Source organism: Podarcis pityusensis (genome assembly GCF_964106645.2).
Source record: "Podarcis pityusensis genome assembly, chromosome: 6".
In the NCBI taxonomy this organism is placed as follows: domain Eukaryota; kingdom Metazoa; phylum Chordata; class Lepidosauria; order Squamata; family Lacertidae; genus Podarcis; species Podarcis pityusensis.
Genome location: NC_138030.1, coordinates 49,199,985 through 49,213,005, shown reverse-complemented (window position 1 = coordinate 49,213,005; position 13,021 = coordinate 49,199,985). Strand labels below are relative to the sequence as shown.

General features: G+C 43.4%; 2 protein-coding genes across 3 annotated transcripts; one reads left to right on the top strand and one right to left on the bottom strand.

Moving 5' to 3' along the window:
* The first annotated feature begins 58 nt into the window (after positions 1-58).
* On the top strand, positions 59-8,356 carry EBNA1BP2 (EBNA1 binding protein 2). 2 transcript variants are annotated; one of them, XM_081009541.1, is made up of 10 exons: positions 59-164; positions 398-608; positions 1,379-1,462; positions 3,170-3,336; positions 3,536-3,659; positions 4,584-4,673; positions 4,916-4,991; positions 5,768-5,861; positions 7,239-7,401; positions 8,055-8,356. In XM_081009541.1, exons 2-10 carry the CDS (start codon positions 537-539, stop codon positions 8,103-8,105), a joined length of 921 nt encoding a protein of 306 aa, XP_080865667.1. In that variant the 5' UTR covers positions 59-164; positions 398-536; the 3' UTR covers positions 8,106-8,356. The 2 variants fall into 2 exon arrangements, with proteins under 2 accessions (XP_080865667.1, XP_080865668.1); XM_081009542.1 differs by lacking the exon at positions 59-164 and adding an exon at positions 165-184.
* A 362-nt stretch (positions 8,357-8,718) lies between these two features.
* CFAP144 (cilia and flagella associated protein 144) lies at positions 8,719-12,943 on the bottom strand. The gene is made up of 4 exons (XM_081009601.1): positions 12,704-12,943; positions 11,024-11,083; positions 9,284-9,387; positions 8,719-9,027 (listed from the first exon to the last, which is right to left on the bottom strand). The coding sequence occupies exons 1-4, from the start codon at positions 12,837-12,839 to the stop codon at positions 8,914-8,916; spliced, it is 414 nt and encodes a 137-aa protein (XP_080865727.1). The 5' UTR covers positions 12,840-12,943; the 3' UTR covers positions 8,719-8,913.
* Positions 12,944-13,021: the final 78 nt, after the last annotated feature.

Here is a 13,021-nt window from a genome sequence, read left to right as displayed (position 1 = left end):
ACGGCGTCCTGGTCGCATGGCGAGCGGGCGGGCGGGGGAGGTGGGGCACTCTAACCGGAAGAGGAAATACACGGAAACCGGAAGTAGCTTTGTGCCGTTCCGCGTGGTTTCTGAACCAGCGTCTGGCTGGAGTCGTGGAAGGGGCCTCCAGAAGAGGAGTCGTGGTAAGACCAAGTCTATAGTCGTATGTACGGTTTACGTGGGAGTAAGCGCTACTGAATACAGCGGGGGCTCCTTCCGAGCAGGATTATAAAACGCGAGGCGGTTTCTAGGGAGGGAAGAAGCCCCAGGTTCGGCTTAATGCAATGTTAGGAATGTGTTGGGGCGGCAGGTGGAAGTTCAACAGGTGAAGCATTCCCGGAATTTAAGTGTATGCCGTTTCTCCGTCTTTTACCAGCCTGGCCGCGGGGAAGCGGGGAAGCAATACCAATCTCTCCAGTGGAGAAATTGAAGGTGGAGCGCACTTTCTGTGTCCCCCCCCCCCCCGTTCTTCGTGTAGCTCGGTGGATTCGAGGCACTCCAAAGCACAGTGTGCAATGCCTCACGTAGAGATGGAGGAAGGCTTCTCGTCATCGGATTCGGAAGAGTCTCTTGTCACTGACCGAGAGGTAAGTTTAGTGCTGTGATCATGCTGCGCTGGAGTGTGGGCAGGATATTTGTTATGGCTGGTGATGTTTAGCTCATTTCTCTGTAGCCTGCCGTGGAGGGCTACACTTCATTTCTTACAAAGGTTGTAGACAGGACTATATTTATATAATAGCAATACCTTAAAAATCAAAAATTATATAGGGCATTTCCTTATATAAATATCTTTACTTGCATGTAGAAGCAACACAGGGACAGCAGGGCTAATCCATGTTAGCTAAAGCTGCTCATGTGATGGTGTAACTCCAGGCAACACTGAACATCTCTCCATAGTGAATTGTGCTGGGAGCTTCCACAACCCATTTCATGGGTTCATCATACATCACATACATTTTTGGGTGTTTTAAGTAATAGCCCTATATTATTGTTCATATTGTAAGTAAGCAGCCGAGGGGGCTTGCCTAGTTGGTTTATGACTAGAGTGAAATTTGAGTTAGTATCTTAACGGCTCACACTCCTAGCCACCAATGCCTGTTCACAGGAGCACATCACAGTGCAGTGTCAGTTCAGCATCTAAAGCAAAGCATGCTTACATAGGGCAGATAGAGAGCTGCTTTGTCTTATCACTTGCAATTTGAGCGCTTCATTTATGTTTCCTCTCACTTGTGCTCCTGTGTTCTTTGTTTCTTTTTTCCAAGGTTTCTATTATTAAGGGTTTGGGGTGGGTGATCTAACATCCTTCTGTTTCAGCAATCTGGGATGCTGCTGATTTTATCACTTTTCTTCCATATAGCTCCAAGACGCATTTTCTAAAGGTTCAATCAAGCCAGGCCTAAATGTTGTGCTAGAGGGACAGCCGAAAGCTTTCAACAACGTGGTGAGTGCTGTACGATCATGACCTTTGTGGGATTAATTTGTGTGGGCAGATTGAGCTTCTTTTGGATGGGTATACCATTTAGCCAGAATAAAATTGTTCAGCCACTCAGTTCAGTCCGTCTGCTGAACTACCGTAGTTTTCGCTCCAAAACACGCACTTTTTTGCTCCTAGAAAGTAAGGGGAAATGCCTGTGCGTGTTACGGAGCGAATGCACGGATCGGAGCCATGGCTGCCGTCAGTCAAGCAAAGCGGGAGCCGCTTAGATGGTCTACGAGGCTCTCGCTTTGCTTGCTTTAAAGCGACCTGGAGCCGGGGAGGAGGGAGGGAAGGAGAGCCATGGCAGCAAAGCGGGCAGCAGCCGCTTACACGGGAGGAGGGACAGACGCTAGCAAAGGTCCGTGCGCTCGCTAAACAGAGCAATGAGGCTGCAGAGGGACGGCAGGAAAGATAAAATTTAAGCAACCAGCAGCAAAATAAAACCAACCTCGAGCTCTGAGCCACGCAGTGAAAACCAGGAAGTAAAAAAAAAGGCTGGGGATGAGGGAGAGGGGCTGATCGGCTGGGACAGAGCAGCTTGTTTTCAGGCAGGATAGATTCGAGCATTGTCTGGGTCCTAGTGCCCCTATCGCTTTTTTGTGCTCCATTCTATTGCTGCTGGTGGCTGCTTATCACTCGGGCTGCAAGGAGGAGCGCTTTTACACAGCTAATGGCGAATCCCCTGCAATCCAAGTCCTCCTCACTTGCTCAAATCTATTCTGCCTCAAAACAAGGAGCAGAAGGAAAAGGCTGCAAACTGTTAAATGGAAAAAAACCCAGGCACAGGGCAAATACCTTAAGTATACCTTTAAAGCAACAGTGCTCTTTCCCTCCCTCCTCCCCGCTCAGCTCCCCGAAAAGCTCCTTCTCCACGCGTGCTCCTTGTCCCTTGAGTGCTTTTCCTTCCCTCCCCACTTAAAACGTGGTTACAAAGCACGGATCCACATGGATCCTCAGGATTTTTGCATTGGGCTACCCCAAACTCACCATCAGATCACATGTCTGTGGCCACAGCATGAACCATAAAAATCATACATCCACTGTTTTGTTTAGAATATTTTTTTCTTGTTTTCCTCCTCTAAAAACTACGTGCGTGTTATGGTCAGATGCGTGTTATAGAGCGAAAAATACGGTAAACCTTTAAACTGAATTCCTGGCATCTACAGTCCTTTTCATTTTTTGGAATGGCTTGGGCTTATTTATCTGCATGCTTGATGAATCTCACCTTTTAGATTGGGCATCATCCACCACTTACATGGTAACTTGATGCTTTACTCATTTGGACCATCAAGACATGCTGGAGGTGGGGCAAGAAAAAAAGTTGACACTTATTTAACTACACTCTATCAAAATAAGAGTGGTGCCATGTTCTGCAGGCTGATAATACCCCTTAAGCTATTCAGTTTCCTTCAAATTTATAAGGGAAATTCTGTATTGGCCTCTGTTTGTGTTATCATTGTTAAGACTGAAGCACTAGGAGGAGTTTGAGGCTCAAAAACCTCTGGCATCTGTTTTGATAGAGAGCAGAAGACAATGCATCTTTTTGGGGTGGGAGTATCAGGACATGGTCTGTTTGGGGAGGAGAGATTCCTAGTTCTGCATTGGTTGGCATGTTATCATGTAGAAGATTTTGGGTTGCATTTAATGCACAATTAATATGCTCTTTTCTAGGATGGATTGAAGCAGTGCTTGTCTGAATTCCAGAAACACCTGGCCTGGATTGAAAGGCTTGATGTTACCTCTCATTTGGAAACAAGTGCCACAAATGCAGCTTCTAGTCAAACACTTGACAAAGATGATGTTGACCCCGAGGATGATTTCAAGAGAGAGATGAGCTTGTAAGTCTGTGTATAGGAAGTAGAGCTGCTTCTTATCAGCCTGGTGTGTTGAGCTTTTAGCTTTTTTCAGCCATATGCACAATGGAACAATATGTTAGTAGTTTAAGTTTTTTATTGTCCAATGGAAGAAGTAACAATTTACTAATGGCCCAATGGCTACTTACATATAACATCTTAATACATTATCCTGTGTTCCCAGCTATCGTCAAGCACAAGCATCTGTTTTAGAAGCTTTGCCGCGGCTGCATAAGTTCAAAATCCCTACTAGGCGGCCTGATGACTATTTTGCAGAGATGGCAAAATCTGATCAGCAGATGCAGAAGGTAAGGTGCATGGTTCCTCTTCTTTTCTCATATGGCTGCTATAATAGATGTGTTAACAGTTGCTGGCCATATACAAAATTGTGGCACATTGGGTCTGGTATTTTGATGGTGCCTCATCGTAATGCATCAGCAAATGGAGAAAAAGAGCTCTAGCAAAGTTCTTCTCAGTGCATAATGCTACAGATCATGAATTGTTAATTAAAAATTTGTTAATAAAAAGCTTGCTTGTGGGCATTTTCAGTTTGTACTGAACTCTTAAGAAAGAGGGACTATAATGAAGATTGATTTTGTGTGGAACATAATGCTGTCACATACAACATTGGGTATGGGGCAAATGTGTAGTTTAGGGAAACAGGTCTTGCAGACTCAGTTGGGACCTGTGCCAGGCCTAGGGGTCAGAGGTTCCCATCCCTGCTGCATATTGTCTTGGGCCTCAGAATAAAGAATTAGCCTTGGATTCTGTAGCAATTCTTTGGCAGCAATACATCCTTATCAAGCTCTTTAGAGAACTGTCATTTTTTTCTGTATTAACAAAATGATGCATCTAAGGCCATGGATGCATTTTGAGGTATTAATAGTGAATTTGTGCATCTGCTCTCACCTCTCCCTTTGGTCATTATGTATCCAACAAATAATGGTGGGTTATGAGTTTCTGGCATGATGCTTTTTCTTGTCTTGTGTGACCTTGCTGGAGAAAGACTGCAACTTTTGCCCAACAGTTATAGAGTCTGAGTAGTCCTAAACAGTTGAAGCAATTGTCAAAATCCACGTTTAGGAGTGCAGCACACTCTAAGCTGCTTTGGTTTTCATTTCTGAAATAAAAAAGAGCATAATTGCCACAAACAAGCAGATTTTCATAATCACAAATTCAGGGAAGCTGCCTTCATTGCATAAAAAGCACATCGGTTGCTCTCTCTCAATTAGATTCGGCATAAGCTGAAGAGTAAACAAGAAGCAATGGAAAAGTCTGAAAGAGCCAAACAGCTCCGTGCCCTGAGAAAATACGGCAAAAAGGTGAGAAAAATGGTGTCAAAAACATAGAAGCCCCCTTGGAATGGAGGAAGCGGGAAAGACACACCCATTGTTTTGATTGACAATCTCAGCATTGGAATCCTTTGGCAGACGTATCTAGAAACATCATGAACAGGACTCCTAGGGTGTCGGAAGGATACATCTGTGTGCAAAAAAGGGGAGCATTTTGGGAAGCACTGAGGTACTGTGGAAGGAAAGGCTCACTTTTTATTTCTTGTTGGTAGGTCCAAACTGAGGTGCTGCAGAAGAGGCAGAAGGAGAAATCCACAATGCTGAATGCAATCAAGAAATACCAGAAAGGTGAGGCACTCCACTCCCACTTTATCCTTCACTACTCCCACCCCCAACCCGTACTACAGCAGTAGAAAATTGTAGCCTGCTTTAGGCATTCCACTTGCATGTAAAAGCAACATGAGAGAGGGGATAAGTATGCTCAGCTCCATCACAGTCCCTCCACAAATTGGGAGAGCACACTTCTGAAGCAGAGAGCTTCCTGGGCTGTGGAAGCTCCCTGCATGATTCAGAGCCCTGCTGTCCCTGTGTTGCTTTTGCATGCAAGTAGAATACCTAAAGGAAGGCTTATGTGTAGTCCATGTTGCAAGAACTTGATTTGTGGGAAAGCTTGTTGATACCTCCAGCCACTGCTGCATAGAAAATATAGAAATTATAATCTAGTACTTGAGAGCCCAAATCAGGGGCCAGCAAACTTTTTTGGCAGGGGGCCGGTCCACTGTCCCTCAGAACTTGTGGGGGGCCGGACTATATTTTTTGGGGGGGAAATGAACAAATTCCTATGCCCCACAAATAACCCAGAGATGCATTTTAAATAAAAGGACACATTCTACTCCTGTAAAAACATGCTGATTCCCGGACCATCTGCGGGCCAGGTTTAGAAGGCGATTGGGCTGGATCCGGCCCCTGGACCTTAGTTTGCCTACCCGTGGTCTAAATGCTGCACAATATTCCTGTGCATAGATATACCCCTTTGGGTGATAAAGCAAGCCTTCCTGCAGTGTTTGTCCTGGAGTTTCTTTTCTGGCTTGGCATGCAGCTCATTTATTCTGTCTTTTATTCAGGTCTTTCAGACAAGCTGGACTTCTTGGAAGGTGAAAAAGCACCAGCAACTCAGGGAAAGAAGGCAGGGGCTGGAGGCCAGCATAAAAATAAAGGGTAAGGCCTGTGAAGTGCCGGGATGTCTACTAAAACTTGCATTTCTTTTGCTTTACCATGAATAAGTCTTTTATTGGATCAGTTTTGTTTTGTTTCGTGTTTAAGTTCTAAGTCCTTCTAATAACAAAAGTCGATCCATTAGCAGAGCACTGAAGGGGGAGCGAGGCGGCAGCGATGGGGTTGGATTGGCCAAAGGTGTCCCTCTGCCCAGCTCTCTCAGCTAAAGCAGCCTCCTGCTAGCTGATGGCAGATGGCAACTGAGTGGCATGTCATTCCACTGATGTGGCACTGCCCCTTTCATTTGCAAATGCATGTGCACAAGTGTTGTCAGTGAGGTGCCTGCTGGTGACAGTCACTGAAATTCTCCAAAATGGTGTTTTGGAGGTGGGGAGGGGTTGAGCTGGCCAGTTGGATCCCAAGTTGATCTCACTGCCATCACACCAACAGCATTGGAGCCCAAGATAAAAATTTAACTTCTTTCATACCTAACATCTAAGACTAATGCCCTCAGAGCGCTTGATCGCTACAGCTAAACTAGCCTAGTAAGAATGAACTGTCTGAGACCTACAGCCTTAGAACTCTTGCTGTTTGGGTGCACAGAAAAAGCAAACTGACTACTGGCTTCCAGTGTTTCTGTTTGATGCTGAATGAGTAGTCTTTGCCATTAGGTGTCTGGCAAAGTGGGAAGCGGGTTGTGAAGTGTCAGGATGGGGTATGCGGTGCTGCTTAAAAAAATAAAGTACTGAAGTTGGAATAATTCAACTGCTAGGAATGACAGGTAAAGAAATTAAAAAAGAAGATAAGGTACTATTTTTATATGCCACAACAGCCGCAAGAATCATGTTAGCACAAAATTGGAAAACGGACGCCATACCTAATATAAATGATTGGCAGATCAAATTAACAAACTATGCCGAGCTCGCTAGAATAACAGGAAGAATAAGAGATCAAGATGAACAGAAATTTCATGATAATTGGATTAAATATTGGATATATATTGGGATCAAACTTTAAACGACACTGGTGGGATTGGAATAACTCTAACAGTAAAAGGTTATTATGCAAAAGAGATAAAATACGTGAATATAAAGTCTATTTGATACTTACCAAAGGAGTGGAAGGAAGTTCAAGGCTTGGCAGAGCCTAAAATTAATGTATTTATGATTTATGGAATGAATATATTATGTGTAATTTAAGTATTGGACTTTGTATAAGTTCATATGTATATATGTATAATACCAATAAAAATTTATCAGGAATAATTCCTTTTGAGGGCAGGGAGAGAAAGATAAAAATGTTTGCTGTGGAGCCGGCCAGTTTATTGGGAGAGAGATGGCTAAGTACCCAGCCGTAATTAGCTGGTTGTTTTTCTTTCAGACCGAGTGCCAAACGACGCTACAAGAATCAGAAGTTTGGTTTTGGTGGCAAGAAGAAAGGGTCAAAATGGAACACTCGAGAAAGTCACAATGATACGTCCAACTTCCGTGCTAGTGTGGCCCACCACAAGGGTCCTGGGAAAGCAGGGAAAAAGGGTGCCAATGTGAGTACCTACCATGAATTGTTTTTATTTAGACATTTAGTGTTCATAAACAGAAGTGGCTTATAATAAATTTCCAATGCATTCATATAATTTGGAGGGATTTTAATCAGGCTACATTTCTTATGGTTTAGAGTGGGCTCTTAGTATTTATTTATGGCTGCTGTTTATTATATTGAGGGCGTGTGTTTGAGTTTTACTTACATTGCTTTATATATTGCTATCTTCTTTTTTAGTGAGCTTTGTAAGGAGGGTATAAATTCATTAAATTTATAAGTGCATAAATTAAATGATTAAAATTTATCAGCGTGTCTTCTGCTGGCGTAAATAAAAATTAGCTAACAGCTGCCAACTGGGAAAACCTTGCTGTAATCTGGCTGCTAGTAGAGCATTTGCTGAGCTGGTTCACACCTCACATTAAGCCACAGTAACAAGTAAACCATGGTGTTCTGTGAATGAGCAACAAGCAGGACTGTTCAGTCACTCTGCCCTGCCTGGACCCAGAAAAGCAACCCACAAGGCTTGGCTTGCCATTACATGTGAACCAGCCCATTGTGGTACACAACTCCCCCTCTCCCTCCCTGCCATCACCCTTTCCCTTGTACAGTATAGCTAAGGTAGTAAAATGATAACATCCAACTTGTATCTCATTTTAGAAGAGGCCTGGCAAGAAGGTGAGGCAGAAAATGAAGAACCGTTCCCGATAATGAGAAAAATGGGTGATCTTTCCTTCTTCGTGAAGTGTGACTCCCTACGGAACGTTGGCGTGAAGTGATGCTGACCTGGACAACATAGCCGTTCAGACTGCCATTCAGAGTCAGCAAGTGGTACTGCCTGACACAGGGTGTACGCACTTCTCGTACATAAATAACAAGCAGGTGCCTATATTTCATACTGATTTAGTCTTTCTTGATCCTCCTTGTGCAAGATTGTGAATTAAAAAGTCTTGATAGCTTGATCATCCGTGTCAGATTGGGAGAGATCCTTTCTGGTTTGCATTGGGTCTCACTAAATCCTTCAATTTTTTTGGTACCCCATACATAACATCAGCCTGTGTTCTCCTCCCTTGTCACCCAGCAGTGGTGCATGCAGAGTACTAAGCAACAGCTTTTGTATTTCTGCCACTTTATGACTTTCTTTGCTAAGGGCATTGGGTCCTCCTCTTCCATTCAACAGCAGAAGCTGGTGGTCTACCAGCAAATAATCACATGAACTACTGTTGCTGCTCACACCACAACTTCTGGTTGAGAAACAGATTGTCCTATCCACCCACTATAAAAACTGATGACAAAATGAATATGGTGGCAGAAAGAATAGCAGGCAGTTTCAGGTCAGGTTTATTGTAATACTAAATGTTCACATAACACAGGACTTTCCTATACCCACTGCCTTGCACCCTGTGTCAGGCCTCTGTCTTATGCTTTGCAATAATTAAAAGATGGAGACCATGGAAGTCTGGAAGCCTAAATTTATGTCTACAGTCCTTCCCTTAAAGTCCTGCAATGCTGTGTTCCTTTATCGCTTATCTTTTGTCATCCCTTTCAGGCGCCACATAGCAGCCATATATCTGGTGATTTCAGTGCTCCGACTTGGAAAGTATAGCCTGTTGTCATTCCGGTTTACACTGATCTGTGAAGGAGAATATTACCATAGTATAAGAACATTTGGCATAAGGGAGGAGCTAGGAATTGAATATTTTCCCCAAACTATCTCCCCATTTGATGAAATGTCTAGATTCTGATAGCTAACCAGGTACTCCCTATAAACTTTCAAAGCTTTCTCCATAGCTATAACAGCTTAAAATTATTTTCCTGTAAAGTCTGGATTCTTAAAATGCCAGACAACTACACACACTTCCCCAGAAGCTCCTTAAAAACCCACTTACCAAAGGTGTGGAAAACCAGCCGATTTCTTGGCTTTCTGTTTGTGGTTCTGTGTATTTCTTGTTTGGTTCAAGTGCAGCATGATGAATTAGTTTCAGGAACTTAGCTATAGGGTTAAAGCATTGGCAATGAGACTTGCTTAGTGTAGACTGGGTGCAAGGCACTTAAATTGCACTGAAATTTTTAGATGTGATGATGCTACAGTGCTCTGTTAAATGCTTATACACTTTCAATTTCAATGTTTGTTCTGCTTGCATAACTTATTAGCTTGCACCTGAAGTTTTTACATACTTCATTTATTTCACAATGCATATACTGCCTTTCATGGTCAATTCTCTCAAGCTGGCTTGCATCAAAACAACAACAAAACGATACAACAAAATTAATCATATACCAATAATACCCACCACCTACCCCCTCAAAAATGTTAGAGGAGTTGAACATGCTGTTGGTTCCTGCTGTGAATGAGGAAGGACAGCTGCTTTGCCTGTTCTGTGAGCAGCATTGCAAAAAAGTTGGTATCTTTCGTTCTGTGTGTGTGTCAAATATCTAAAAACACTGGCAAACCTAGTAAAAATGCAATTGAATTTTCTTTGTATTTAATGACAGTCATAGGATAGGATAGCCCACCCTTTGGCAACCTGGTGCCCTCTAGATGCTTGGGACCACAACTTCCATCAGCCCCAGCCAGTACAATTGTCCTGGTTGGAGCTGATGAAGAGTTGTCATTCAAAACAGCTGGAGGGCATGAGCTTTGTGAAGGCTGGGAAAGCAGGTACTAAATCTTTCCGAAGAACACACTCTTAGCTTGTGTTATGGCTTTGTCTTGCCTATGCTGCCATGCTCTCACTCTGCAGATGCATGATAGGAGAATGAGGCTTGGAAAAGATTTTCAGTGAAGTTCACATCTTCTCTAAGGCAGACAGGAGGCCTGCATTGTTCTGGTAAAATGGGATGACTGCAGTATTTTGTATAATTTAATAGAGGTTGCAGAAAACCTCAATTCCTAAAGACATGTCCTCTTGGCTGCTCTACATTTTACCCTTCCAAAAAGGTTAGCTGTCACTGGCCTTAAGCTAATTTCATTGTTGTCCCAAAAGGCTTAACTATATTACAACAGTATTTGCTGGCAAGAATTCAAGTTACAAAAAGGCCACAAACCAGTGTCCATCCTGAAACCAATATCCTGGATAAAGGCATTTCAACATAACAAGCACCATTTAGGTCTCTCAGAACCCTTAGAAAGGTAAAGAATTAAAAAGATGAAATGGGAACTAATCTAGTGAAATAATATTAAGTTGGAAGTGAAATTTGATAGTATCACTGTGTGGCTAGGTAAGTTGGGGTTTGTTGCTTTGAATATTGAAGCTTGTGCTTTTAAATATTTATTTGCAAAAATATATCATTATTAAGAAATAAACATAATGGCAGTGACTTTTTTCTTAACTTGAAAGTTTCAACACTCCAACATACTTGGAAAGGAATTGATCCAATAAAAGATCGATCCCAAAAACAAATACAAAAATTGGAGCTATCAGCTGTCTCTTGCCACATTCCACTGCAGATTGTATAGTATAATGCTTTTTGGTTTACAGAGGGAGAAAGAGAGTGAAGTTTGACGTTTAGACTTCAGTATGATGCTACATACTTTGCCTTCTTTGATTCATGCTGGAAAACATTTCATAAATGACTCCTCTCTGTTTCACTAACTTAAATGTAACTGTTTAAAAGCATGTACTTACCATCTGCAGGTTCCTCTAAGTTATCATGCCAAGAGGTAGGCTTTCGAGTTATGGTGTAAACTAAAGGTAAAAGCAAAATAAGGCAAATTAATCACTAGATAACCTTAAGCAAGGGCAGAGGAAAACTAACAAAGCTTAGAAATTTATCATTCTTCTTTCCCCACACCACCCGTCTTTGGCAGGAATTTAGGCCTTTTTCTTAAATGCAGGTTTTCAAAGCCACAAGGATATTTGGGGGACAACAGTTGGGGGTCCCTCAGATAGGCATGGGAGACACTACAAAGCCAGGTCATCATTTTAGAGGAAAAGACTGGCACCTGGGATCAAAACTATTAGAGAGATTTGTGTAATACGTCAGTTTCCAGAGGGGTAGGCCTGTTAGGGTATGTTTATGTTAGTGGCTTAAAATGCAGCAAGGCCATTGCCCCTGCTTTGGTGTTTCAAGCTGCATTTGCACAGTGGTGTTCGCATCGGAGACAGGGCGGGGTTGTCTTCCCACATGTGACATCTTTTCAATTCCTTGCCCCTGCAATCCCCACCTTCCAACTCCTATTCATGAAGCTGTCATCTGTATAAAGTGCTCATCTGGGCATGTGAGATAGCTGTCTCAGATGTTCACATTGCTGTTTACTCCCCATCCAGTTTTCCAGCTAGATTAAAGCTAATTTGGGGGGTGGGGATGGGAAATGCATCAAACAATAGTATTTGTCAAGATCAGTATGGATTGTGGCTAACATCGTGTGAATGCAGCTTCAAAAAGTAGTGGGTGCCCTGGATGGGGAGAAAGCAGTAATGTGAACATATCCTTAGTATGGATATTGTAACAAGCTTTTTGATGTGTTTATGAAACGACTTCATAAGTCTTATTGATTGAGTTTTAGGACTGCAAATCCACACACACAGAAAACTGCAGAGATGTTTCCAACAAATGGCTCTATTCTATGAATCCCTCCTGAATTCAGTTTGGCACTGAGAATGTGGTTTAGGAATATAGGAAGCTGCCTTATACCGAGTCAGACTATTGGTTCATGTAACACAGCATTGTCCACACCAGCTGGCAACAGCTCTCCAGGATTTCAGGCAGGATTTTCTCCCAGCCTCACCTAGAGATGCTGGGGATTGAACCTGAGACCTGCAGGCACTGAGCTACAGCCCCTTCCCTTTAGCTATTGCACCTCTAAACGCCCTGATCCTGTGGAGATCTAACCGCTCATATTGCAGCTCATATTTCTGCTGGGGCATTTAAAGTGCACATTATGTGATAACACAAATTGCTGCTGCTGTGAGGGTCAGTCTGCGTACATTTAAGCTCTAATTCAACTGCCAGTACAGTACTGCTTTTGCATTCCTTTGCTACTTGTTTCCAACCTACCACTTTCCATCCTTTACACAGATGTATGTGTGGATCAGAAACCTGTGGATCACACTCTAAGTTTAAAGTGCCACAAACCTCTCTGGTGGTGGTTGGGGTTTTTTTACAGTATTTTAGTTTGCAGCAAGTGACTTGACCTTCTAGAAACTTATGACAACCAGCACCCAAACACGGTTCATTCCTGGAAAGGGGGGAAACTAGAGCCTGCTGGAGTCAAGAGCCAGGGGACTCCCATAGACCTAACTGGGAAGCTCCGTCTGCCCATGAGAAGGGGAGACGTCTCTCCCCTCCCCCCGGTACCCCCGTACCCGTCATCAGGGGGTTCATCGCGTATTCCGTCTGCAGGCGCTGGCATCGTAGCTCCTTCCGGACCGTCTCGCAGAAGATCTTGTTCTGGCTTACTGGGTCCAATGGTTCCTTTGGGACCCGCACGGTTCCTGCCATCTGCCGCTATCTGGGTGGCAGGCTATTTAGAACGTGCCCGGAGCGCCCCGAAATGCCCTTCGTGTATGTTGCGGGCGGCGTTTCCCCACCTTTTCGTATCCTAGCAACCGAGCGGAACGTCGCAGCCGAAAGTTGCGCCGGGATTCTGACCGCGCCCCTTCTTTATTTCATTGGCCGAGGAG

Bases quoted from the DNA above. Each gene is read 5' to 3' on its own strand.
- EBNA1BP2 (XM_081009541.1), top strand. From the start codon at position 537: ATGCCTCACGTAGAGATGGAGGAAGGCTTCTCGTCATCGGATTCGGAA. The intron at 4,992-5,767 runs GTGAGGCACTCC...TCTTTTATTCAG, and splicing joins AATCAAGAAATACCAGAAAG to GTCTTTCAGACAAGCTGGAC. The intron at 5,862-7,238 runs GTAAGGCCTGTG...TTTTTCTTTCAG, and splicing joins GGCCAGCATAAAAATAAAGG to ACCGAGTGCCAAACGACGCT.
- CFAP144 (XM_081009601.1), bottom strand. From the start codon at position 12,839: ATGGCAGGAACCGTGCGGGTCCCAAAGGAACCATTGGACCCAGTAAGC. The intron at 9,388-11,023 runs GTAAGTACATGC...TTAACCCTATAG, and splicing joins CTTAGAGGAACCTGCAGATG to CTAAGTTCCTGAAACTAATT. The intron at 9,028-9,283 runs GTAAGTGGGTTT...TCTCCTTCACAG, and splicing joins GCTGGTTTTCCACACCTTTG to ATCAGTGTAAACCGGAATGA.